A 26,699-nucleotide genomic window follows, 5' to 3' on the forward strand; every position below is an offset into this window, starting at 1 on the left:
AACCAATGGTATGACGTTACATTCATAGGAAAAACAAGTGTATATTGGTTGGTGGAGAGAAAATTTAGGAAGAAATTTTTTGAACAGCTAGAAGTTTAGATTTTAAGTATTTTTAATACATGTAGCAACATCCCAAAGGGATTTTGAATATTACACTGTAAAAAATGATATTTTTGACATTTTAAGAACTAATCAACATGATTCTAAGGCGGCAATTTTATTGACTTTTTACCAAGATGACTCTAATTATATATTAAGCTTAAATGTAAAGATGGAGACATTTGTGGAATCCAAAATTTGGTGTCGAACTACTTCTACTCCACCTTTTGTCGTTATCATGCTTGGTTTTTTTTTTAATACCAAAATAACCCTGATTATCTCTATCAAGTTTAAATGTTTAAATGTAAAAGTGAGGGCATTTCTATGATCCAAATTTTGGTGTCCTACCACTTCTCCTCCCTTCTCTCATTCTAATACTAAAGCTTTCAATAATTAATTTTTACTTATTTATTATATAAAATTATTTTATTAATCATTTTGACATAATCCAGTAGTTAGAAGTAATTTCTAACAAATAATGATCCATCTTTTTTCCACATAGCACAACACAACACTTCTTTTATCAAACAATAATTTACCAAATTAAATGTATTCTCTACTTTTATTTTCAACATTTTCTCTATTGTTACAAAATAAGCCCTTATCATTCCCCCTAAGTTATTTTTATTTTTATTATTATTATTATTATTATTTTTTTTTTAAGGTAATTTTCTCGAAGAAGTTCACTAAAGTTTGACCAATGATATTACCAGGTATATTTATATTATTGCTGGCTAACCCTATGTGTAATAAATGCGTTTCACCCACATTTCAGTCATTTCAACAAATTCATTTCATTGCATTTTGTCTGTGACACATTTATTCTATCTTGCTGTTTGAAGAATAAGCCTGGCAGTACATCCATATTCCATGGTTCTGAAAATGGACAAGTCACCTCGGAATAAAGTTGAGTCCACTCAACTTGATAGAATTTGAGGTGGCTTGGTATATAAACTCCAAAATAGTTTTTGTACCAAGTGAACATGGAACTCAATGACTTGACCCAGAAATTCACTGTGCCAGATTAGGAACATCAAATAGTTATGGGTTCAGTTTATGATATCATAGACATTTGCATATTTAATTAGTTCATGGTCGAGTCGACAGACGATTCATCAAAACATCCCATAACTATTTGATGTTCTAAAACATTGAAATACACGAACGTTTAATCAACAAACAAAGTAACATGGAAGGAAAACAAAATACTCGAAGAAAATTGGTGAAGTGAAGCAATAATGATAACTGTGGTGGATATTTTTTGTAAAGACCAAAGACCAACACGTGGCACGTTGAGATCTGTGCAACCCCACGAGTTCCAAGGATATTATATCTGAGTCCGAACGAATGAAGTCTCTTGAACTACTTAGATATAATCCATCAGCAAGCTTGGAGCTCAGATGGTCAGGGAAGATAAGATTTGAATGAGCAAGAGATAAAGTAAGATGAACCAAAATCCCTAAAAATCAAGGATAGGAGGAGATACGAATTTAATCTGGGTCCTATATAAACATGAAAATATTCCTATAAGGGTAAATCCCTAAAAGGAAGGAGTGAATGAGGACATAATCCTGATTAGCTACATTTCAAATCAAAGATAACCTTCTAAATTAGGTAAAAGGTGGAATTAGAAAGCGCAATCTAAGGGAATCTTATGGACCAATCTTTATAAATACAAGATAAAACAAATCACAAAAGGAACTTTCTTTTTCCCTTTACTATTACTCTGCAACTTTTTATATTGAACCTGACTAGAGCGTTAAAGAGGTTGTGTTGCAGGCACACTTAGAAACTCAAGAATTATAGATCTGAAGCAATTCACGAGAATATCGAGGCAATGCAAGTTTTTGTGTCTATGGTAGCAATCTAAGAAATCAAGTAAAAAAACAAAGAGAAGGGTACAAATTTTACGTGGTTCAGTTCAACAAGATTACCTGTCCTTGGATAATGATGGGAAGCTTTTATTATTTTTGTTAAAAACAGGTTTACAATCTCATTTCAACTTACAAAAATAAAAAATCCTTCTCCCTAAAGCAAGTTGGCTGTGAATTCATAGTATATTTAAACGACGAAAAAGTTGTGCGACAAAATACAAGTCACAATCAATACAACAATACCAACCCCATACGGAGGATTCAAACAATGAAAAAAATTCTTTCTTCACAATGGTCCATCTACATTCTCCACCACCAAGTATTCAATCTATCAGAACATGGATGTGAGTCCATCTCAATCTTAAAATGGGCCACACAACAACCTGCAACTCTTTTCCTTCAACATGTTTCAAGAAACGTTGGATGTCTGAACTTCCCACTACTTCCACCTTTGGAACATCTCTACAACTTTATTTCTCTGTCTTTTCTATTTGGACATTAACATGCTTTGGTACCTTAGAGCATCTATGGCGGCTTCTATGACCTTTTCCAACCTCATACCCATTCTTTCTCCTTCCATTACAAGTTCCCATGCCTTCATATAAAAAATGGTAGGAATAATATTTAAATTCAGATCATACTTTAAGATATTGGCAATAGTGATAGTTAATTAATTTTAGTAGGAATTGAGTTAAGGAATGGTAATTAGTAAATAAATTAAAATCATTTTTTTTTCTTTTAATTCAAATAGGAAGTATTTTAGTTGAAGTCTATATAAAAGATGAGTGGTAGGGATATATGTATTTAGCCTTGTGAGATGTTGAAAGATTAATTTGAAAGACCCGGGAATATGGAGACAAATTTAGTAGAATTCCATGGAGAGATCCTTAAGAGTCCAAGATGTTGTGGTTTGTGGAGTCCGAAAGAAAATTTTCAAGGGCATTTTTATAATTTCCCTAATATTATGTAAAACCTTATTCAAGTTTCTTGGGATATTTATATTTCTCATTTTTTTTTTCTTTTTTTCTTTTTTTTTTGAAAGCTTTTAATATGTAACTGCAAGTTTTCTCTTCATAGTGGAATCGATGTGATCCATAGATGTACCTCAATCTTGAGGGAACCACATAAAATTTATGTGTGTCTTTGTGTGATTGCATCTCGTCTTATGCTTGTTTTTCAATTCGTTTTCTTATTTCGATTGCACCTGATTTCTTAACACAAGAGTCCGATCAAACGATAACATCTTTGAAATGAATCATGTTCCCTTTTGGGGTGAATTTCTACTTAATTTTGTAATTTTTTCTTGGGGGTAATTTCATCTTGGTACGATTTGAGTAAACTCGTTTTAGGATTTTTTATGAATGACTTTTGATTTTTTATATGATTCTTTTTTCTAAGCAAAGGAATGTGCGTTGATGGAGGTGAAGGTGGGTTCACCGGGATTTAAACTTGAGTCATGAGATCAACTCTCCTCAAGCCTTTACCAATTAGATAGGTGGCACCTTCAATAAGATTTTATAAGACTATTTAATCGGGCTAATTAGAGCATTTACAACGGATCGAATAAGTGTAGTTTCCAGACTGGTTCAGGTACTGAAATAATATGCATTGGACCACAACTTGAACATATAGAAATAGTTCCCTTTTTTATGTTTTACCTCATAATAAAAGAATCTTATACCCATAATATGATTTCCAACCATAGATTTAGGTCAGATCTAACCCTAATATTAAGCCTAAACTCAAATCTGATTCTTATATTATAAAATGAATCCCCGTAACCTTACAAAGTTAGTAAGGATTTCACCCTTACTAAGGGTTTTTGGACTCACCTCTTGGCATTCATAAACATGATCTGATATTTTAAGAAATTTTTTTTATTTTTCACCATTGAATTTTATTTTTAAGTTAGAAAGTTATATGAAAACTCACTAGTTGTTCATTTTCAAAATCTTAGACATACTTCAAAAGAAATTAGTTTTTAAATTTTTATTATTATTTTGGATATGAGATTTTGAAAGAAACTTAAAGAAGTGTGATGTTAGATTTCTAAGCAAAACAACAGTAAGACTCAAAATCTTACTATGTTAGGTTTCCCTTATAAAATTAGGTGCTAATATCAGTTGAATCATAAACCCTATGAATGACAAACTCCAAACCCCACAACCCAAGCAAAAGATGATAATTGATCTTGGCTGTGTCATTTTCCTATATGCTTAGGGTCATAATTTGAGTAGGTAGATGGACACCTATAATGAACCACGTAGATGAAAGCGACCCAAATGGACCCTAACCCATTTGAGCCCACTTGAGATAATGACAATTATAACTCATGATCTCAAAGTCCTTGTTTGCTTGACACGCCAATGGACCCACCATTGATATTGATGAGTATCAGCTGACACTTAACGGACACGTGGTCAACACAGTATCGCTTGGAGGAGAAGGAAGAGAGGATTTAAATAGCAGAAGTTGACATCAAAATAGGGACCAGAAACTAACCAACTGAAGGTTCCCGAATAGAGATAGTCATCGGGTACCCGAATTCCCGAATAGATGTATTGAAACCCGATTAGTCATGTTAGGATTTAGGAATTCGGATCCATCATTGACATGGTTCTAAAAACTGGGTTTCTTTTTTGGATCAGTATCAGGGAGTCCGGTTCAACTCAACTTATTTGAAGATGAGTCAAGTAATAGATTGTTTCTACTTTACATTATAAGCTAGGGTTGCAGCCTAGGCGGGTTGGATGGTAAACCCAGGCTCAACCCAAGTCAACTCAATCTGACTAACGGGTCTGAGTTCACTAACCTAAGCTTAATCCAAACTTGATCTTCTACAATTGGGATGAGTTTAGGTTAACCAGAGTTAGGTAATTTTGGACGGATTGATCGGGTTAAGCTCACGGAACAATCCTAATTTCATGTTGATTAGAAATAAATTTATATATTAAGAAAGAAATACAAAATCAAAAATAAAACAACTAGTAAATAAAATTGCATATAACCTCCAAACCCATCATTGAGAAAATATTTAGACAAATCATATAAAACGAAAACCAACATTAATAAAATCCAATTGTCTAAAAGTCATGATAATAAGATGGAATAAAAAAGTTAAATAAAAATTTAAGATTAATATAGAAATATTTATATATTAGTGTACAGCATCAGGTTCGGGTTCGGGTTGTTCGAACCCTCAATCTGAATTGAGGTCAGGTTGAGATATTCTAACCTAGGCTAAACTCATTTTCTAAATAACTCGGCGCAAGCTCGCCCATCAATGGGTTTGAGCCCGGGTTGAGTTCGGGCCAACCCACCCGAGATGTGGCCTATTATAAAATTGAATTAATAGATTTTGTTTGTTTTTTTTTGTTTTTTTTTTTGTTTGGGCTTATAGTGGGTATCTCCACAATCCAGTAATCCCAGGGTCACACACACCACCCCCTGAATCCAATAGGGTTTTTCTTTGGGTTTACGATTGGAGTCTCACAGGAGGGACTGTAACCCCCTCTATCATCGTATGAGGGGACGAGCGGTTAGAGCTTCCTCTCCTTGCCTTATCGAAACATAGGGCCTCATTCTGAACCTTGTCTTATCCGAAGCCAATCGGGGACAGAGTGAGGGGCGTCAATCTCATTTTTCTTAGTTTTTAAGTGGAACATTTGTTAATTATGATGATATAATAAGTAGTCGATTAGGAGGACTGCTATGTCACTACAGTCTTAGCTGCCTCATGTGTCATTATTCATATTTTTTGTCCTGGGACATAGAAAAAAGATCTTTCGAAAAGTGATTGAATTAATAAAAGTTACCATTAAGAATTCTCTTGCTATGTCAATCACAATTTTTAAGTGAAAAATGGTCTGAATATGTTGGCTCGATCAAGGTTTTATAAAATACGTTCATTGTCATAGATCGGGATCACTAGCCCAAGTCATCTCAGCATTATTCATGAATGCATAATCGCCATTACCCTTGTAATATATAAGGAATGTTCTAACCGACACGTTGTTCCTACTTCATAATCTCATGTCGACGTATGGTCATAAAATAGTTTAATTTCTAATTGAATACATTGCTTCCACTCCCAACATAGCACCGCTTCCTAGTATGTACCCAAATTAGATTTTGACGAAAATGGGGCAATTTGATGTAGAGACACTAAATTCGATCATTGGTCCATGGATGAACAGTTGTACAAGTTTGAATTAGATTGAGAGTGGTCCAGTTCCAGTATGGATACTTGTCACAACGATCATGGTCCCAAATTCCAGAGAAGACTAGTGTTTCAGACTTACAACCTAGTGTTCATGAAGGTCCATGTGACCTTCCCATGGGATAGCCAATAAAAAGATTTGGCCCAATTCAATCTCAAGCTTGATATAGATTTGTGGAGTTGTCACTGTTCATTAATGATGATCTAAGGTCCAACTTCATTAATTATGATCCAAGGTCCACCCTTCCATTCCATTTCTCTCTCAAGGAATGATTGGTTGACCATATTTAGGCTCATCATTTATTCCTTAATTTTTCTTATTAGGTAGAAAAAAAATTCAAAAAATTAAAAGAAAAATATATCTATTTTGCAAAAAAAATTCACAAAAATGTCCATGTATCTGATTTTATAATTATTTGTTTTTATCAAGATGACTATTGGATCATTTACCCTTCATGTGAACTTATTGTCAACTCAAGGGTATAAGGTAAATTTATCAGATAAACATTTTCTTGAAAAAACCAAATATGAAATTGGGTATGTTGACATTTTCGTAAATATTAAAGAAAATTACCGATATAACTTCTACATTTTTTACATTTGAATCTATTTCTTCTTAATATAATAATAATGAAAGTTTGAAGTTTCAAAATTTTAAAAAGCATATTGCATACAACAAGACATTATTTTCAAAAAATAAATTAAAGATGTAATGCTTAGTAGTATTTCAACATATTAGGTTGCTACTTTGAAGTTTGAATTCGAGGGTATAAGTCCAGAAAAAAAGTAAATAAATAAAAAAAATTGTTCTGAAAATAATATACGGCACTGAAACTGGAATCTTTTCATGGATCTTTGAAGATTGGAAAGATGTAAAACCCATCAACATCGATGCTAGTAGAACAATCACGATGATATTCATGTCTTAAATCCCTAAGGTGGTAGATAGAAATCTAAAGACATTTCTTGCAACTTCTAATTAAGATTATTATGAAACTTTGTTGCATATGACTAACCCATCCCAATCAACTTTCCCTTTGTTTATCATTCATCACAATCATCTCATTATTGCATATAATATTTGAACACGTTATGACAAAATTTGCACATTATTTGACAAACAAACAAAGTCCTCTACCTAAGCTTTGGAAGGAAGTCAGGAACATTAGACAGGCGGGATTGCGAGTGATAATCACCACACCATATCACATTTTAATGCTCAGGATCGTGTGTAAATAGATATTGTTGTGGAGTATAGCTCAAAGTGGGTCTAAAGTTTATATGTGCAGAAATTATTCAAGACATTTTAAGGAGAACGGGCAATCCAAAAAATTTTCTTTTTTTTAGGCAAATCTATTTATGCAGATTGGTAAAATGTGGGGTGAAAATTTCATCTTCTAAACCTCAAAAGAACTCCTATCTATCCTAGCTTGTAAGATTTTGAATCTTACTAAGGATCGTTGAGCTCACTTGTGGCATCTGAAAACATGATCCGATGCCACAAGGATGTAGAGGATAAAATTCTATTAATCTAAAAAAAATGTTATTTATTAGAAATAATGTCTATTGTTTTATGTTTTTTCTATTATTTTTATGTAAGGGCATTTACATCCATTCACACTTTTATTAATATATATATTTCCTTAGCACTCATTATGAGGCTGGAGAATCACTTTCTACAATTCTTCTTGGTATCAGAGCCACTAGAGGACCCATCATCCCCCCATTTTTGGTTCCCTCTTCGATTTTCCTTAAACCTAGAAGTCTCCTCTCTCATTTTTTCTTCTCCTCTCAACATCTCTATATCTTTAGACCTAGTAACCTAGGTACAGCTTCGTTAGAAAGTCTCCCTTCGAGAGCTTCTTTTTGCTTTTGATTCTTGGTATCTTTATCGCATGTTGCGATAGTTCTTTTCTACTTGGTGTTTACCCTATGATAGGGTTTTTATCTGCGAGATAAGTTTTTTTTATTTTTTTATTTTTTTATTTTTTTATTTTGTTACAACAGCAACTAGGATTGCTTTATATGCCATGCGATAGCTACAAGGTGTTGTGTGAGGTCCTACAACAGCAGCTAGGGCTAAGTTTATGACCTACGACAACAGTTAGGCTGCTTTATGGACAGTGTTACACCCTGCGACAATAGCTAAGGCTATGTTTATGACCAACAACAACAGCTAGGTTGTATTCTCGATTGTGTTACACCCTGCGACAGTAGTATATTTTTTTCTAGATTGTATTAGACCCTGCAACAATAGCTCGACTATTTTTCTAGGTTGTGTTAAACCCTATGATAGCAACTAAGATACTGTTGGATTGTGTTACATCCTGCAACAACAGCTAAATATAGTTTTTTGGGGTGTGTTAAACCCTGCAACAACAACAAATATATTCTTTGGGATGTGTTACATCCTGCGGCAGTAGCTACAGTAAGTTTTTGGATTGTGTTAAACCATACGACAACAACCAGGGTTCTATTGGGTGCATTTTTCTCTTTCTTTCAACTGCAGTAAGTTCGTTTGTTTCTGATATTCTGGTATAGATCTTCTTTCAAGCCAAATATACTTTTTTCTTGTTTGTTCTCGTAAGCATGACATCACATCAAGAAATCAAGGACTTCAACACTACTTTTGGGGCAAACTCCTCTGCCCAACGTATTATTATTGCCCTATTAAAGGTCGAAATTTTTCGTCCTGGTCTTGATCTATTAAATTTTATTTGGGTAGTAGAGGAAAATCTGCATGGCTTTTGAACACCATTACTAAGCCACCCCTCACTGATCCCAAAATTGAACAATAGGATATCGATAACTACACCATTCTTGGATGACTTTTCAATTTCATAGAACAACACATCTACACCATGTTTATGTATCATGAGACCGTCTCCTCTTTGTGGGCAACCCTCACTCAAACATATGCGCATGCAAGGAATGACTCAAGGATTTATGAGATTTATCGAAACATTGCCAAGGCTACCCAAGAAACTCAGAACGTCGTAAATTACTTTGGATTTCTTTAGTCCCGTTGGAAGGAGCTCTCTCACTATGAGTCTATGGCTGATTTGTCTATAGAGACAATCAAGTATGTAGTTCGGAGAATTACTCAACATCAGACATACCAGTTTCTCATGGGTTTACGTCCCGAATTTGAGGTACTTTAGACCCAGATCCTTAACACCACCACATTACCTTCTTTATTTGAGACATTTACAATCATTAATAGTGATGAAGATCGTCATCATGTAGTTCTTCTCAAACTCAAGCTCTTGATATTATCTCTGCTCCAACTATAGATCAGATGGCTATAGCAACCAATTCGGATTTTTCTAACTTTCATACTTAAGGATCTGAGAATAGAAGTCGTGGAAGCCATGGCCGTGGTGAATGAAATGGTCTTACTTGCAGCTATTGTGGGAAGATTTTCCATGAGAAGGCCCGTTACTTCCAGTTTTATCCCCATCTGTTGCCCCTTCTTTGGGACAGTTTGTTCCCCGCGTTACTACTATGGAGTCATCATCAATTCCTCCTACAAACACTCCTGTTTTTCTTGACATTTTTGATCCACAACAACTTCAGACTCAGATTGCTGTTATTGTACAAGATCAGGTCCATGTTCATATTTACTCATCTTCGACTGTGGCCTTAGTTATTACGCCCACAGGTACATCTTTTGCATTCCATGTCATTCAGTCTAGATCAACTCCTATGACTTGGGTAATTGATTCTGGTGCCTCTAATCACATGATCACCGAGTCTAGCTATTTTACTTCTTCTATTTTTTTGTTACTTATAAGGAGGTTCACTTTGTTGATAGGTCCCTTACTCGTATCCACAGTACAAGTACCATTCTTTTATCCTCTGACTTCTCTCTTAACTCTGTACTTCATGTTCCTAACTTATCTCTTAACCTTTTTTCTGTGAGTAGTATTACCAAATCTCTAAATTGCTTTGTAACTTTTTTTCCTACTCATTGTAATTTTTAGAACTTGACTTCGAGAAGGATTTTTGACAAAGGGTATGAGAGATGAATTGTACCTATTTGGATCTCAACCTACTCTTGCTCCGACTTCTGTGTTTTCATTCTCTGAGTGCCATCTTTTTACTTCTCAAATTTTAGATTTATGGCATGCTCGTTTAGGGCATGCTAATTTTTAATACTTATGTTCTTTATTTCTTACTTTCAAAACCTCTTATAGTGAACACAAGTTTCAGTGCTCTGTGTGTGAGCTTTCTAAACACACAAATATTTTTTATATTCCTCGCATGGATCGGCTTAATGCAATATTCGATTTAGTTCATTATGATGTGTGGGGGCCTTCCCTTATTACTAGGGGTGCACATTAAATTGGGTAAATCTGATAACCGAACCAATCTGAAGCTTTTTGGATCGAATTGAACATGATTTGGTTCAGGTACAAATTGTAAAAAAAACCAATTGATTTGGTTCGATTTCGAATTAGGGGTATAATATAATCGAACCAATTTATATATATAAATAAAATATAATCTTAAAAGAAAAAAGGTAAAAATATTCAAACAATAATAAGTATGTTGATGCTTTGATTATGCGTGTTGCTTTGTTTAATATTTATTTTGCTTAGTTTTAAGTTTTAACAATATTTATTTTACTATTGAAAATAATAAGTATGAGAACCGAGAACCAATCTGAACCAAGGTTGATTGGATTGGTTTGATTCTATAGGGTAATTAGATTGGTTCTGTAGACACCCCAATTTGCACGAACCGTTAGGAAGATCCAAATTTCATCGAGTTGATTCCGATTTAGAACTTAAGCCTCTCAATGGACCCGCATTGCCACTTGGCATCATTATTCATGCATACATGCATACATCATGTCATATAGCTTGAATGCTCAACCTTGTCCCTAACCCGTAACCATTCTCCATTCACCACTCCATCACCTAAATCTAAAGCCAAGCCCATTCTAAGCTCAAACCCAAGTCCATATCCTAACCCAAACCCAAGCCCAACACCAAGCCCACTCCAACTCCATTCTCTCATCCCTTCACAAGATGACACATGTTGATACTTCATAAGCCCCCAATACCAATGCATCATCTAATTGGATGGTCAACTTCCCTTTTGTGAAAACTCAAAATGCCCTTCTCAAAAAGTTTAGTCAAACCAAAAAAGTTATTTGGTCTTTGGTAATAATCCATAAAGGTGAGAGAACTTCCCATTATGCCCTCAAAAGTTGGGAATCTTCAAGTACATACATGGAGTTCTCCCATTGGTCCATTTCAAAAATATACTTCCACCCTTGCTTTATTTGTTATTTACAAATGAACCAAGATCTACTTTTTACCTACCACATCACCTTTACACATGTCATGCTCTCATTCGCCCTCACAAAAGCACTTTTGTTCTCCCATTGGTCCATTTCAAAAATACACTTCCACCCTTGCTTTATGAGTTATTTACAAATGAACCAAGGTCTACTTTTTACCTACCACTCCACATTTACACATATCACTCCCTTATTCACCCTCCCAAAAGTGCTTTTGTTCTCTCACCTCTATTTACCAAAAAACCAAGGACCAAAGAATGCTTTTAGGGTTTCTTCACAAATGTCATCTTTACCCCCATACAAATAAAAAATCCAAAAAGAAATAACCTAAACCTTATGTCCATTCTCATTATTTTTAGGGTTGGACCACTTTATCCCCAAAAGTTCTCCAAAAACTCTATAATACCCTCATTTTCTAAGAACAATTCATGCTCTCAAACCCCCATTTCTCAACCTAAAACTCTACCAAATTCTCTACTCATCTCTCATCTCTCAACCCTTTTTAACCCATTCTCATATCATGCATCACAATGTACACTATGCACACACCTCACACATGTTTGGCTATGATGAAGAAATGTGTAACTCTCTTGATGTGGTTAAAACACTAAGTTTCTAGCTAAACATGCATGCATTAAGGTTATGGATCTAAGGGTATTCCATCCATGGAATTTCTCTAAAATCCTAAACCAACATCTCAACTCATGCAAAAGTGTGTTGGCTCCATAGAATGTCTTCTTCCATAAGATATTTCTTATGTCAACACCAACATCAAATCCTCTTCTAAAGAGGTACATACACACCATGTGCACCCACCCACTTCAAGCATCTCATGCACTTTACTTGTTATATTATTCTTTTCAAAAATGGTCAAATATAAAGGTAACCACCATAGGTAGAGAGAATGGGGTGCTTAACACCTTCCCTATTCTCTAACTGAATCCCCTTACTTAGATCTTAGGTAGATCATACATTTTCCATGATTGAGAGTCACTACAATGCCATAAAAAATGATTTTCAAAATAATCGACTCGGGTGCCCATTCACACCCATTTACAAAAAAGAATGGTGGCGACTCCAAACCACGTAGCATTGAGGTTCAAAAGTGAACATTTCTCATGTCTACAGGTTCGATTCTAAATTTTTAGAACCGATCATGTTTGGTTTTGTTCCGATTTTGCCACAAATCTGAACCAATCTGAACCATGTTACTAATTTTAATGGTCATAGATATTATGTTACTTTTATTGATGATTATTCTCGGTGTTCTTAGGTTTATTTGATGCGTTCTCTTTTTGAGGTACTTCCTATTTTTATTAATTTTTTTAAAATAATTCAGACTCATTACAATGTCACTGTTAAATCCCTTAAGTCTAATAATATAAGGGAATATATTTCTAATGGTATTCGATTCCATCTTCATGAGCACAGTATGCTTCACCATTGACTTGTCCCTACATTCCATAACAGAACAAGGTTGCGGAACACAAGAACTGCCTCCTCATGAACATTGTTCATTGTTTTCTTCAGGATGCATGCTCCCAAGTAATACTAAAATATGGCAGTTCTCACTGTAACTTTTCTCCTTAACCATGTTCCGAATCGCACCTTAGGGGGACAAGTGCCGCTTCATGTTTTTTGTCATGATAGCATTCTCTTTCCCCTTACACCTAAAGTCTTTGGGTGCTGAAAGCGCCCTCGATCCGTCGGGTGCGCGAATCCACTTTTGACCCTTGTGGTTTGGGAGTCGCCACCTAGTTATTACGGTCTAGGAATCAAACTGACTCTAAAATGGATAAAAAACTAATCTACTATAGAAAAAACTGAATCCGGGGATCACATTATGGGGTTGGAAGGTGTTAGGCACCAACCCCGCTCGGCCAATGCCGGTCTCTACTTATCCCAAATATAACTACATCGCTAATGACAAAACCTAGATAAAAAAATAACAAAAACCTTACTTTCGATCTGCAAAGGTTCTATTCCCTCAGATCTGGTGAAAATGCTCCTTGTACCGTACTCCTTACTTCGTTCTGTCTCCGAATCTGATTTCTGATCTCCGAGGTAAGGTATCTCCTTCTTGAATCTGGGTGCTTTGAATTTATTGTGGATTTTAGGATATTTTTGAAAAGCTTTTAGGTGTTTTTTAGGCTAAAATCAAAGCATGGGTGTTAGGTAAGGATTTTGAATTTCAAAATTAGGGTTTTGGGGAGGTTGTGGAGGCTTATTCACCTACTTTTTCTAGGGTTTTTTCTTTGATACGAAAATAGGGTGTGGAGACTCCTATTTATAAAGTTTTTTAGAAGCATTAGGGTTTGATTAGGGTTTCTTTTAGAGTTTTAATTAGGGTTTTGACTTTAGTCTTATGAGATGGACTTAGTCTTTAGGGTTTTAATTTAGGGTTTTGACTTTAATCTTATGAGATTGACTTTAATAGGGTGTGGAGACTCCTATTTATAAAGTTTTTTAGAAGCATTAGGGTTTGATTAGGGTTTCTTTTAGAGTTTTAATTAGGGTTTTGACTTTAGTCTTATGAGATGGACTTAGTCTTTAGGGTTTTAATTTAGGGTTTTGACTTTAATCTTATGAGATTGACTTTAATACTTTGACTTTGGTCTTTCTTGGTTGACTTTTAATATCTTGACTTTAGTCTTACTTGATTGACTTTAGTCTTACTTGATTGACTTTAATGTCTCACTTTACATTATTTAATGATTTGTTTATTAATTTCAAAAAATTTAATTATTAAAGTTGTAAAATTACCGTTTTGCCCTCGGAGATTATTTTTTACGTTTTAAGTCATTTTTCAATGTTTTAGAATGTTTTGGAATCAATTTTTCATAAGGAATTCAATGGGAATGTTGGTTTTTGTCATTTATAAAAATTTTTGTGTCAAATGATCGTGAATTTTATGAGGGGTATTTTCGTAATTTTGTCGAATTTTGTGAAAATTGGCGAAGTGGTTTATTTGGTTTCGATTTGTTGTTTTATGTGTTTTGAATGGGTTTTCCTAAGCGTAACGTAGGTTCTAGGGTTGCTTTGATGTTAGGGGTATTTTGGTAATTTGATCATTTTTAGTGGTTTTTATCGTGAAGCTTCTTTTTGGTTTGCAAGATGATGATTTCTATGTTTCTGGGGTCGTATTTTCCTAGCGTAGCGTGGTTTCTAAAGTTTTGTCAGTTCGAGATACCTCATCCGGATTTCTGAAACATATCTGGTAACAAAATAAAGCATTGGAATAGACATCCATCATTGGGGAACCGTCGCGATTGGGTTGATGAGTTGATTAATCAGGCGGATGCAAAAATGGGGTGTCTACAGGTGCACTTGTTTTGTTTAGGACAATACCCCTCATTGCACAAAACTAGATGACAAAGTCACTCGGTGTGCTTTCTTAAATTACTCGTCTATGTCAAAAGGGTATCGCTATTATGATCTAATTTCTTATCGTGTAATTTATTCTTTAGAAATCACTTTTTTTGAAAATATTCCTTACTTCCGTGCAATATCTTCTTTGCAGGACTTTTTTCCTCTGTCGGATTTCTCTCTTGTAGTATTACCCTCTTTGATTTTCTCTTCATCCACATCTTCAATTTTGCCAACAATAAAGGTTTACTTTCGTCACCTCTCTCCAACCATACCTACCTCCTCCTTGGACTCAGGTATACCTTCACCTATACCTACACCTACATCTACTCCTATTCCCTATATTTCTAACCCTTGCTTACCGATTGCACTTCGTAAAAGTAAGCAGGGGTGTGTTACTAATCATCATATTGCCCAATTTGTTTATTATGAGGGACTATCTCCCTCTTATTGAGCCTAACTTGCTGCCACTGATTCTATTCGAGTTCTCCAATCTATATCAAAGGTATTACGAGATTCTCAGTGGACTAAAACCATGACTGTTAAGATGGATGTTTTGTAAAAAAATCACACCTAGGAGTTTGTTCTCATTCTCTCCAAGAAGCAGACTGTTGATTGTAAATGGATTTTCATTGTTAAATATCTCGTGAATGGCACTGTTGATCGGTATAAGACCCGCCTTTTTACGTAGACTCCAGGAAAAGATTTTGGTGTTACATTTACTCTTGTAACCAAACTCTCCATTATTCACCTCCTTATCTCTTTAGTTGCATGTCATTCATAGCCCTTTCACTAACTTGATGTGAAAAATATTTTTTTCTGAATGATGATCTAACTGAGGTTATTTACATGGACCCTCTCCTGGATTTCAATTTTAGATGGAGTATTCGGGGAAGATCTGTCACCTTCTCAAATCCTTATATGGCCTGAAGCAATCCCTACGAACTTGATTTCAACATTTCTCTAAGGTTATTTTATCTATGGAATTTTATAGATACCACTCAGATCATAATAATTTTGTTCGTCGAGGAATGGATGGTCGTTGCACCATTGTTTTGGTTTATGTGGAAGGTATTATCGTGACTAGAGATGATACACATGAATTGGCAAAGTTAAAATGATATTGGATCGTGTGTTTGAAGTTAAGGACTTGGGTCCTCTCAAGTACTTATTGGGGATAAAAGTGGTACGCTCTCAACGTGGTATTTCGTTATACCTCAACGTAAATATATATTGGATCTTCTTCAGGACACTAGGATGCTTGGTTGTCATCCTGCTTCATCTACTATGGATAAGAATCATCATTTTCATGCTAAATCGGGTGATCTTTTATTTCATCATTCTTCTTAGTAGAGATTTGTAGGTCGTTTGATTTATCTAACTAACACCATACTAGATTTGACCTTTACGATTAGTATAGTTAATCAGTTCACGCATGCTTCGCGTACTTTTCATCTTGATGTCGTTTATCGTATTCTTTGCTAGTTGAAATCTCGTATTGGTCTTGGACTTTTCTATTCATCTACTGTTCAGCTACATTTTTCATGTTTTATAAATACTGATTATGTTGATTCTTTTATAGATAGGAGATCTACTTTTAATTTCTAAAAGTAAGAAATGAAATGTAATTTCACATTCTTTTACTGAAGTTGAGTATCAGACTATAGTGGCCCTTGCCACTTGTGAGCTTATTTGACTTGGATCTTTACTGACGGAACTAGGATTTTTTATTTTTGATTCTTCCACTTTATTTTGTAATAACAAGTATGTCATCATGCTTGCATATGATTCAATTATACACGAAAGGACTAAGCATATAGAGGTTGATGTTCACTTTTCAAGAAGAAAATTCAATCTGATGATCTTCAGACAGTCTTTGTATCTTCTTCAGATCAACTTCCTGATATACTTATGAAGTTTGTAGCTCCTTCTATCACTAACTCTCATCTTTTCAAACTAGGTTTAGTTAATATATTTGCCCCAACTTAAGGGGTAATATTGAAAATAATGTTTATTGTTTTATATTATTTCTAGTATTTCTATGTAAGGGCATTTACGTCCATTCACACTGTTATTAATATATATATAAGGTGACATTCTTCTGACAACATCCTAGACAACATTCTACACAAAGCATTTTGTCTTATATGGGCTAAAAATTGCAGAATGGGCTGATTTTTTTGTGATGATGGTCTCTATAGTGAGAAAATCATCCTCACAAAAAATCAGTCAATTCTGAAATTTCTAACCCTATTTTATAAGATGAAGAATCGTGAACCGTCAACTTTTACCCTTAGTTTGTAACCACTTTTCATGGGGTTAGAAGTTTCAGAATTGGCTGATTTTTGTGAGGATGATCCACTGACTATAGAGATCATCCTCACAAAAAAAATCAGTCTATTCTGAAACGTTTTAGCCATACAAGACAAAACTTTGTCTAAATGTTGTTTAGGATTTTGTCAAAAGAATGCTACCACATATACATCCCCTTAGCTCTCATTATGAGGATGGAGAATTACTTTCTACAATTCTCCTATTTTCAACGTTAAATTTTAATTTTGAGAGTTCAGAAGCAGTCCATTTTCAAAAACTTGGATCAAGCCCCATTTTTTTTTTTTTGTGGGGTCTTGAGGTGAAATCTAAAGGGCTGTGGTGTTGATCCATTTGAGCTCAACAACCATTAGTAAGATTTGAAATCTTACGAAGGAACATGTACTCAAAAACATATGAGAATAAAAGCATCTACCTTGAGAGCAAGTTTATTACCATTTACCTCCCAAAACTTTCTCGAGCTTGACCACCGCTCCCAATAGCTATATCTACCACCTGCCATCCACTCGCTGTGTTTATCTTGCACCACCAGTCTTTACCTTCACCTGCATTACTTCTATTTATATACCAAACACTAATACTGATACACAACTCTTAGCTTTTTTGATAGATAATGTTCTGTTAATAAAATATGATATATTTCGTTTTACAAGACTCACTCAAATTCCATTTGAAGTATCAACAAGATTGCACAAAAATAAATCACAACCAAAGAAAAAATAAAGCACCCTATAAGTATATATGTTCTAACATATAATTATTTGCTTTTTTACAATGAAAATGGGAAGAGTGGAAGTACCAAGAATGGCTCAAACCAGTAACTGCCACATGCTTACCTTCCAACCTCCCTACAAAGAATGCTGACCCAGGTATGACAGAAAGAAAAATAAAATAAAATAAAAAAATACACTCGATGGGAGGGTAAAATATATCCCTGCCCCTCTACTTACCTAGCCCACCCTTTAGGAAACTTTACAAATCTAAATCCAAAGAATAATTTTACAGCCACGCATGGATGTATAAACAAGAGTTAATATATTTTAGAAATATAAATGGTGGAAATCTACATTGCATGACGGCTTCATCAGATAAAAAATTTGACTTTTACCGTCAAACTTGGAGAATTGTCAAGCAACACAGCCTTACTCCTGTAAAAATTGGAAGGCCGTATTTTTTAGAAGCTCTGTGGCAGGTTTGACATCGGAGAAATCCTTCTCTTGATAAGATTTTGATATGTCATCAGCCGAGAAGGGAATGCTGCATCAAGAGGCAGTGATTAGCAGGAATCAGAGAGTGAGTTTAAGTTTTGTAAAGGGAGAGGTGAAATTCTCACCTTGAATTTTCGTCCAACAAAAAGGAGTTGTTGGTAGCACTGTTGGAGTCTTCTGTCATTAGTATTCTCAAGCTGGAGATGACCTGTGGAAGACATGGTGAAATGAAGGGCAGGGATTTACAACCATTGGAGTACCAGAGAAGAGAAAGGAGATTCTGATTTATGTAACTTAAACTTACTTCTTGGGACACACTTCGAGTGTTGTAATTGTCATCCCTATAGAGAGTACATATTCTATAAAGCTGTTGGACACTAAGGACCTGAAACCAGCAAGTACCAATGAGTACGAAAAACTGACACACATACCAATAGGGTTTAAAATGGATTGGCTCGGATCTGAGTATATCCATATTCAGATCCAAATACGACTTGGATCCTACAAGATAAATATATCCAAACCATTTTGATTTCACTTAATCTGGATCCGACCTGACCAAATTACTTGATTTGGGTCAGATTGAGTGGGATAATTTCAGATGGTTCAAAAAAAAATTTCTTTTATACTAGTTTTCTAATTGTTATACTATTCTGTTTTACAATTATAATCATTTTATCTTATAAGAATTTATGTTATATTTAAGTAATAGAAAAGGATCTTTTGAAAAACCTAAAAAAATAATTTTCAAAAAGCAATATATCATTTGGATCTAGGCGAATATATGGATGGATCTGTATCTGACCCAGATCCAACTTGGATCATGGGACTTCAAACCATATTTGACCACCCATTTTTTATTCGGATCTACTCCAAAGACCCAAACCCACTAAATTTGGATTTTGGATCAAATCCGACCCATTTTATGCCCTACACTCCAAACACAAGAGAGAGAGAGAGAGAGAGAGTTACAGGGCAGAGGTCACTGGTAATTTCGTCATAGGAAATTCTAAATTTCTGATGTATAACCTGCAAATCAACCAACCAAGCAATGATAATAGCATCAGATGCTGAACATTTCAAATCAATTAGTTCAGATGCTCAAACAAAAACCAAAATATTCATTGATAAAATCAATGGATGCTCATATTTATCAAATATGCTTTCAAAATAAGCTCATGTCATGTCCGAAAATTAGTTTGCTCAGAAAACAGATTTATACGACAGTTTAATAGTTATGTAGTTTTTCTATGTAAAAACTTAAAAGGAGAAAGCTCCAAAAATGTTCCAAGTACCAACAAAATCATCAATATTAGTCTGACACATGGAATGACAGTGATCATTTCTCTTCATGTCAGGCCAGCATTGGTCATGTATTTTGAAATGATTATGTGGATATCCTTTAGGTATTCTCCAGGTCACAATTGCTCAAATTCAATAAGAGAGAAAATCTCATTCTCGAAAGCCTTCAAATCTCCAATTATAATACTCCAGGACTTCGGAATAGTTATTGGATCAATATGAACTTGGTACTTGGTAGTTAAGACAAATGAAAATGATATACAAAATTAATAGTTAAATAAAAGTACAAAATATCCTTACAAGGTCCAATACCAAACACCCTCCCATTATATAGACATAAGCTTTAAGCTCTGAAACTATAACATAAACAAGATATTAACTACTGGTCTGCTCAACTGTGTATTTATCTAATTGACTAGTTTTATTACTGTCTTTGCTAGTTAATAAACCGAGACATTCAAGTAATCAAAGTTGTCATACCCCAGAAACTCAATTGTTATGAAAAACTTAACCAAATACGACCATATTCACATTGTTATAATCTAATCATATTAAGCCTCAATAAAGAATGTGACAAGCATACCAAGAATCCAACAGCCTGCCTTATGTGCTTAAGTTCATCCCATGATGAGCCTGCATACTGCAATATCCAAGGAATCTTCAGAAATGAAAAACAAAACAAAAAATGCCAACATAGAAACCTAGGTCGATAGGCTCGTGAGAAACATGCACAAGAAAGTACCTCTTCTTTTGCATGGCAACACCACAACTCTAGTTCAGCTAAGCCAGCTTTCACATACTCTCCATTGCTGAATGTACAACACTCTCGGCGCAGGAGTAAACTGTAGCAACATAAAACAGCACCCGCATATATAATGTAAACCTTTGAATGAATAATGATAAAAGCCACCACAGTTAAACAGCTATTACCTGTTAAAGAGCTGGACATTGATGTAAGCGAAGGTCTGAGTAAAGATCTTCTGAATGAGAACAGGAGGCACCTAAAAAAACAACTAGAAGCATTACTGTGCAATAAAAAATAATTAAAATGATAATAATAGTTTAAACCCATGCAATTTTCCATCAGGGAGAAGAAACCATACAAAGTTTTGCTGCAATGTAGCAAGGAGTGTGTTAAGGCTCTCGATAATGCTCTGCCAATGACTAGTAGCAGAATTAGTGCCAAAAGAACGCCCAGATGCTCTCAGCGAACTTCCCCTTGACGTTCTTGGTGCCTGATATATCAGGGTTGCACATCATTGGAAGAAAACGGCAACTTTAGGAAATAAACAGACTAGAAGTCCAGATTTTTCTTTCTATAAGATATGTTTCACAATTCTCATACTTAAGTCATGCATGGTAGCTTGTAAAAATAATTTGAAAAGGTATCATTTTTCAGTGGAAAATTTACCTTAAAAATATTTCATTAAGAAGTATTACCAAATGTCCAAAGGTAACCTTGAATTATACATAGGAGTTCTCCATCAGTTTTTTATGTTTTGGTGTGCCAAAGATTGTTTTCTATTCTAAAATAATTACTTAAAAAACAAAATAAAAAAAACTATGGCATTCCACAACAAAAAGAAAATAATGGCTTTTTCGAGGAAATATTTTGCAAGGAAATTTTTCTGGGTTCAACAATACAACGCCGCCTTCAAAAGATCTTACAATTTTTTATTTAGGTAGACATGTGAACAGCTACAATATGAAACCTTTGACATGTTTCCACGGAAAATGGAACTCCAAACTAGTAGAAGAAAACTACAAGGCCAGTGAAAAAAGTACCCTAGCGAGAGAGAGAGCACCACTCTTGCAAAGAAGTCTGCTACAAGGTTTAAAATGTCGTTTTGAAGGAATCTTTCGGTCATGGAAAAAACCGTGACTAAATGAAACTTCCAGAATTTTCAAAAACACAAAACATTAAAATACGTTTAATGTTTCAACTTTAAATAATCTATCAAATGCACATAGCTTAATGAATAAGAATGTGGATTGCCTATTTTGTAGAGATTCTTGATATCATTCGAATCATTTTTTTATTTTCTTTTTTTCGAGATTTCCTAGTTTCGTGAAAATCTTTTTTTCTTTTTCTGATTTTTGTTTGTTTCGAAATGTTTCAGTCAAAACATTCAGATACAAAACAGCAATAGCAGAAACATTTAATTCCAGAAATGTCTTGTATCGAATGTTCTAAACTGATAGCTAATGGCCTATATATTCAGATATGATACTTTGAACCATGGTTTACCATATCAATATACTCCTCAACGACTAAATCCATTGGCCAGATTATAGATGCGATTGAGCACCTTGCCTCCACAACGGTCCTTTGCCCACCTATGGTGGCAACGAATCCTTTATACAACCCAAGAGTTAGAGAGAAATTATCCTTCAGGACTTTCAATAATTGTAATAGAATAATACAATTATCAGATGTCAACATTCTCTTTTAAAAAGAAGAATAAATAGCTGAAGAGCACAGTTACATGATAAACTGAAAAATCTTCCTGAAACCAACTTTCAGCAAAAAGAATATGCTTCATACATGAATCAAAATGCTCTTCAACTCTGAAAAATCTTACTAATTTAGACATACTAAGTCCATCCTTTGGATAAAAAAATTATTCTTAATCAAAACTAGTGTAAAATATCCAAGTTATATCAATGCAAAAGAACCACTTTCAAGAGACAAGCCATCAGATTGATCAAAAAATAAATGGAGACAAGACGTCAAAAGAATATACAATGGCTAACTCAAGTTTTTAATACCTGAATACATGAGGAAATCAATGATGTCAAATCTTTCTTCAAGTTGTCTCGAATAATTCCATATATTTTTTCCACATATGCTGTGAGTTGCTGCTTGAAAAGCAATGCTGGGTACTTCGCCTCAACTTGGCGTACAACATCTGGTGCACCAACAGCAAGGTTGGCAGAAGAAGGAGATGAGCGGAATCCCTAACAAAAAACCAACAAATATTAAGAAAAAATCAAAACAATCAAATCATTAATTTGCAAGAATGGAGATACTTAAGTCAGTGCAGGATGCGATCAAATGTCATAAGAGAACATGAGAGGCATAAAAGTTCAGTTACTTGAGTCATCCTCCCAAATAATGATGTTGCAGGGGGGGGTTTCCGACTTGGAGTTGAACCTGCACCAGCGGCTTTTAAACTCCGTTGTAGCAAAAACAACAGCGTAGATGTATTGGAAAGCCAGTAAGCCATATGGTCATTGTTCTCCTGATTCTGTAGCAAAGACAACATATTCCAATTAATATTTACACTGCTGAACAAGGGCCCCAACGTAAGCACATAAAAGCATAAACCAGGAAATAAGAGTAACTGAAGCAAATCACAACAGATGAAGCTTGAACTGTATAAGAAACAAATAAAAAGAAAAACATATCATGGTCTATCAATATAAACACATTGAAAATTTATTAGAATTCTCCCCTTATTTCAAACTTTATTTAAAAGGCTATAAAATGGTGATAATAACAAAGTGCTAAAGGAAGAATAGAAGAGACGCAGGTAGCTCAAATTGCTGTCTCATCTTTTAAAGTCAATGTGATGAATCACTTCACAATGGATTACTTTTTTAGAGACTCGATGGAGATGCAATAAGCAGTGCACCATTCAAATAAGCATGAGGAAATTTTATAGGTCATTCAGAAAGACAAAAAGAGCAAGTTGGACAAAAAAATTCAACCTTACCGGCATAAACCACAACGGGAACACTTGAATATGGATATTAATCTTGAGGAAAATAGGATACAGAACGTGGATGCAAAAAAAAAGAAAAGCAAAAATAGGATGATAATGAATGGCCAGAATTTCTCCAAACAAAAGAATGAACAAACATACACACATTGTTGGTCTACATCCTTCGTTGGCACCATTCTCATTTGCAACAGGTGTGTGAGAGAGACATATAAAGACACTAATGAATGACCAGTAACTTTTCAAAACAAAAGAAATAAAAGCTACATGCTGTGCTAGCTTACATCCCTTGTTCTGACCACTTTCAAGTGCATTAAAATAATATATCTAGTAACTCAATATTTCATAGAACACTGAGCCAAGATTATGCAGTCCATCACAATATATAAGACACTAACAGCAGAATGTGAACCACCATTAACCAGGGTATTAAAATTGGACAAAATTACCTCCAAATTTCAAGTTTCATGGAACCAACCACACAAAATCAGTCATTCCAATATTCTTAAACCTCATGAAAAGATGATTTCAAGTTGAAAAGACTGGAGAATTAAACTATTACTTTAGGTTAGTACTGATAAAATAATGGACTATTTTTGGTAATGATAATAACAATGGTGGGCACGAGCGTTGAAATTAATATCTGGTCAATTGGACATTAATTCCAATCGATCATGATCAGCTATGCAATACCAATCAATCAAATATCTCATACCGATCGATCAGATATGAGTTCCAAATCGATCGGCCAATATTTTCTTAGTCGAATTTTTTTATTTAGTGGTGCGCATCCAGTTACCTCAATTGCAGAACCAATCATTTGGATAAGACGATCAAAGACACTAGTTCTTTCAGCTTCAAAAGATTTCCAGTAGAGAAGACATTTGTACATGGTAAATGCTGCAACTGGCTTTCCTTGACTGAAACCAATATCTTGCATCACACATTTGATAAGAGCATCAACACTCTCCTGTACCAAGAAACATCCCCAAAGGACAGAATGAATCTAAAGAAGAAAACAAACCAAGCAGAAATTGACAAGACTGGTGAACTAGTTTCCAATTTTATGACACATACATGTTGTCTCTCAATATGGGATCTCCTCAACTTATCATCAGATTCTGTCCCATACTTGTTAGTAGGTGCCGCACTCAGATTTTCCTGCAGAAACAACTCTTTCTTGTGACCATAAACATAAAAGAATATAATTCAACAACATTTTCCCAGATAAAAGGGTATCAACAAAAATATTTGGTTTAAAAATTACATTGGCTTTAGGCCCTTCAACCTCACAATGACCATTAGCCAAACTCTGCAAGAAAAGAGATCGTACAAATAAACTAAGTTCCTGAAAAGATAATAAAATGAACAATCTTATATCTCAGCAAGTATGGCATTATAACCTTAGCCGTTGGAATTGCTAAATGCTCTGATATTCGTTTTACGGGTGAATTTAACAACGCTTGCTGCCGGAGAATTTGACTCTCAGATTCCACGTCTGTAAATTTCTCTTCAAGCCTAAGACAAGAAAGAAACAAGCTGCACTTCAATACAAGATAGATAACAAAGACATGAAGGAAAAAAAAAAAAAAAAACACATAGTTGAATAAAAACATAGCCATGAAAGAAGCAAAAGTGACAAGATTCTATATGATGCCCACATGGTAAAATCAATTTAACTTGAAGCTCAATGAAATATAAAAAAATATCTCTTACGACATTAAACCAACCTCTGCATAGCAGTCTTTAGCAGAATTAACTTTGACTCTGTCTCCAAAGCCTGCTTCAACCTTTCTTTACTAAGTTTGTTTGATTGCTCATATTTTAGCTCTGTTTCGCTGATTTTTTTTTCCAGTGAACTTACCAAAGCCTGTTTTGATCAAAGAAAAGCATGTAAATATAAAATACAATACTATTATTTTTGCCCACATGATTTATGCACAGTTTCTTGAACTACTGTGTTAATCAGTACAGGAGGGCAGTATCCTCCAGCAAAATGTTGAGTACAGCGAACTTACTTTGAGTTTTTCATTTTCAACAGTTAGCTTATTCAACATTGCATTATCAATGACAGGGACTTTTTGTATGACTGGGACTTTCTCTATTGCCTTTTTTGTAGCCTCACGTTCCATTACTAGCATTGCTTTAGTTTCTTTGAATTGAAGTTGCATCTCTTGCAAAGCAGATTGCAATTTTGCATTTTCTTGCGTTTTGGCCTCCTCCATGTCGGCCTAAAAACATAAAAGATATGGACTAGATAAACAATGTATATAGTTGGAATAATTTCATAATATCCAAGTTGCAGCAGATATATTTGGAGAGAGGTCATTATTTGAGAGACAACCAAAAAAAAAAAGCAGAAATAATGTGATTAGACAAGTGATAATGGAGAAGAAAATCTGAGAATAAATACAAATAGATGCCAGCCCTATTGATAAAGATGTTAGCTTTTCATAAGTTTGAGTATTATACTTGATTTTTTTTTTTTTTTTTGCTAAGTAAAGATTCATTAATAGACAAAGGAGGTCGACCAGACTTTACCCAAAGTGCAACAGAAAATTGAAAGAACAAATGGGATTGGAAGAGAAAACAAGGCAAAGCAAAGCCAGGGGCAGCTACATGGAATTCCTACAGATGAGCACCCACAAAAAAAAATTCCTCAAAGGAAAGGTCCTTGAAGTCAATAAAAAAGCTTACAGAAAAGAAAACGACACCTAAATTGCTAATGATAACCTAGTGGAATGAGATGGTCCATACCATTGAAAACATGTCTATTTCACTCGTTCCAAATACCACAATAATACACAGAGGGAGTCAAACACCATAAGATCCATTTTCTCAAAAAAAAATGTATGAATTGCCAATTTTGAAATGGTAACGAAACGGATCAACACAGATCCAGTTATATCAAAAAAGAGAAAAGAAATAAGACCAAATATCACAGCCAAATTTGCAATGATACAAAGATGGTATACAAATATGCTCCTAGAAGTCAACCACAATTATACCCCAAGAGATCATGTGATCCACGAGAAGAACTTTGGCTAATGCAGCCATCCAAATGAAAAATAAATAAATAAATAACTACCTTAGATGGAATAGAATCCCAAACGGTTGAGGCTAGGTAATCAGGAGGCAAATGGCGAGGGACTGATAAAAGGATTTGATTGAGAAGACTTCATCACAACTTTGCATTTCATGTCCAAACCCGACAATCATCATCAAAGAGGGGAGGGGGGGTGACCAGAGAGAGGGATATCAAATAATCGT

At 34.6% G+C, this 26,699-nt stretch overlaps 1 protein-coding gene across 1 annotated transcript in view; it reads right to left on the reverse strand.

The window, feature by feature from the left end:
• Positions 1-17,813: 17,813 nt before the first annotated feature.
• The window catches only part of LOC147402003 (myosin-6-like), a 28,562-nt gene continuing 19,676 nt past the window's right edge, over positions 17,814-26,699 (reverse strand). The window contains exons 24-39 of the mRNA XM_086443504.1: positions 25,448-25,660; positions 25,160-25,299; positions 24,833-24,947; positions 24,697-24,741; positions 24,507-24,590; positions 24,229-24,399; positions 22,803-22,955; positions 22,477-22,665; positions 20,811-20,942; positions 20,638-20,708; positions 20,450-20,549; positions 20,291-20,347; positions 19,378-19,434; positions 18,710-18,790; positions 18,531-18,613; positions 17,814-18,454 (exon numbers count right to left, since the gene is read on the reverse strand). Of these exons, the coding sequence (XP_086299630.1) occupies positions 18,340-18,454; positions 18,531-18,613; positions 18,710-18,790; positions 19,378-19,434; positions 20,291-20,347; positions 20,450-20,549; positions 20,638-20,708; positions 20,811-20,942; positions 22,477-22,665; positions 22,803-22,955; positions 24,229-24,399; positions 24,507-24,590; positions 24,697-24,741; positions 24,833-24,947; positions 25,160-25,299; positions 25,448-25,660 (1,806 nt within the window). The 3' untranslated portion in view covers positions 17,814-18,339. The remainder of the gene's footprint in view (positions 18,455-18,530; positions 18,614-18,709; positions 18,791-19,377; positions 19,435-20,290; positions 20,348-20,449; positions 20,550-20,637; positions 20,709-20,810; positions 20,943-22,476; positions 22,666-22,802; positions 22,956-24,228; positions 24,400-24,506; positions 24,591-24,696; positions 24,742-24,832; positions 24,948-25,159; positions 25,300-25,447; positions 25,661-26,699) is intronic.

Source organism: Akebia trifoliata, chromosome 5, assembly GCF_017979445.1.
Source record: "Akebia trifoliata isolate Shusen 1 chromosome 5, ASM1797944v1, whole genome shotgun sequence".
NCBI lineage: Eukaryota > Viridiplantae > Streptophyta > Magnoliopsida > Ranunculales > Lardizabalaceae > Akebia > Akebia trifoliata.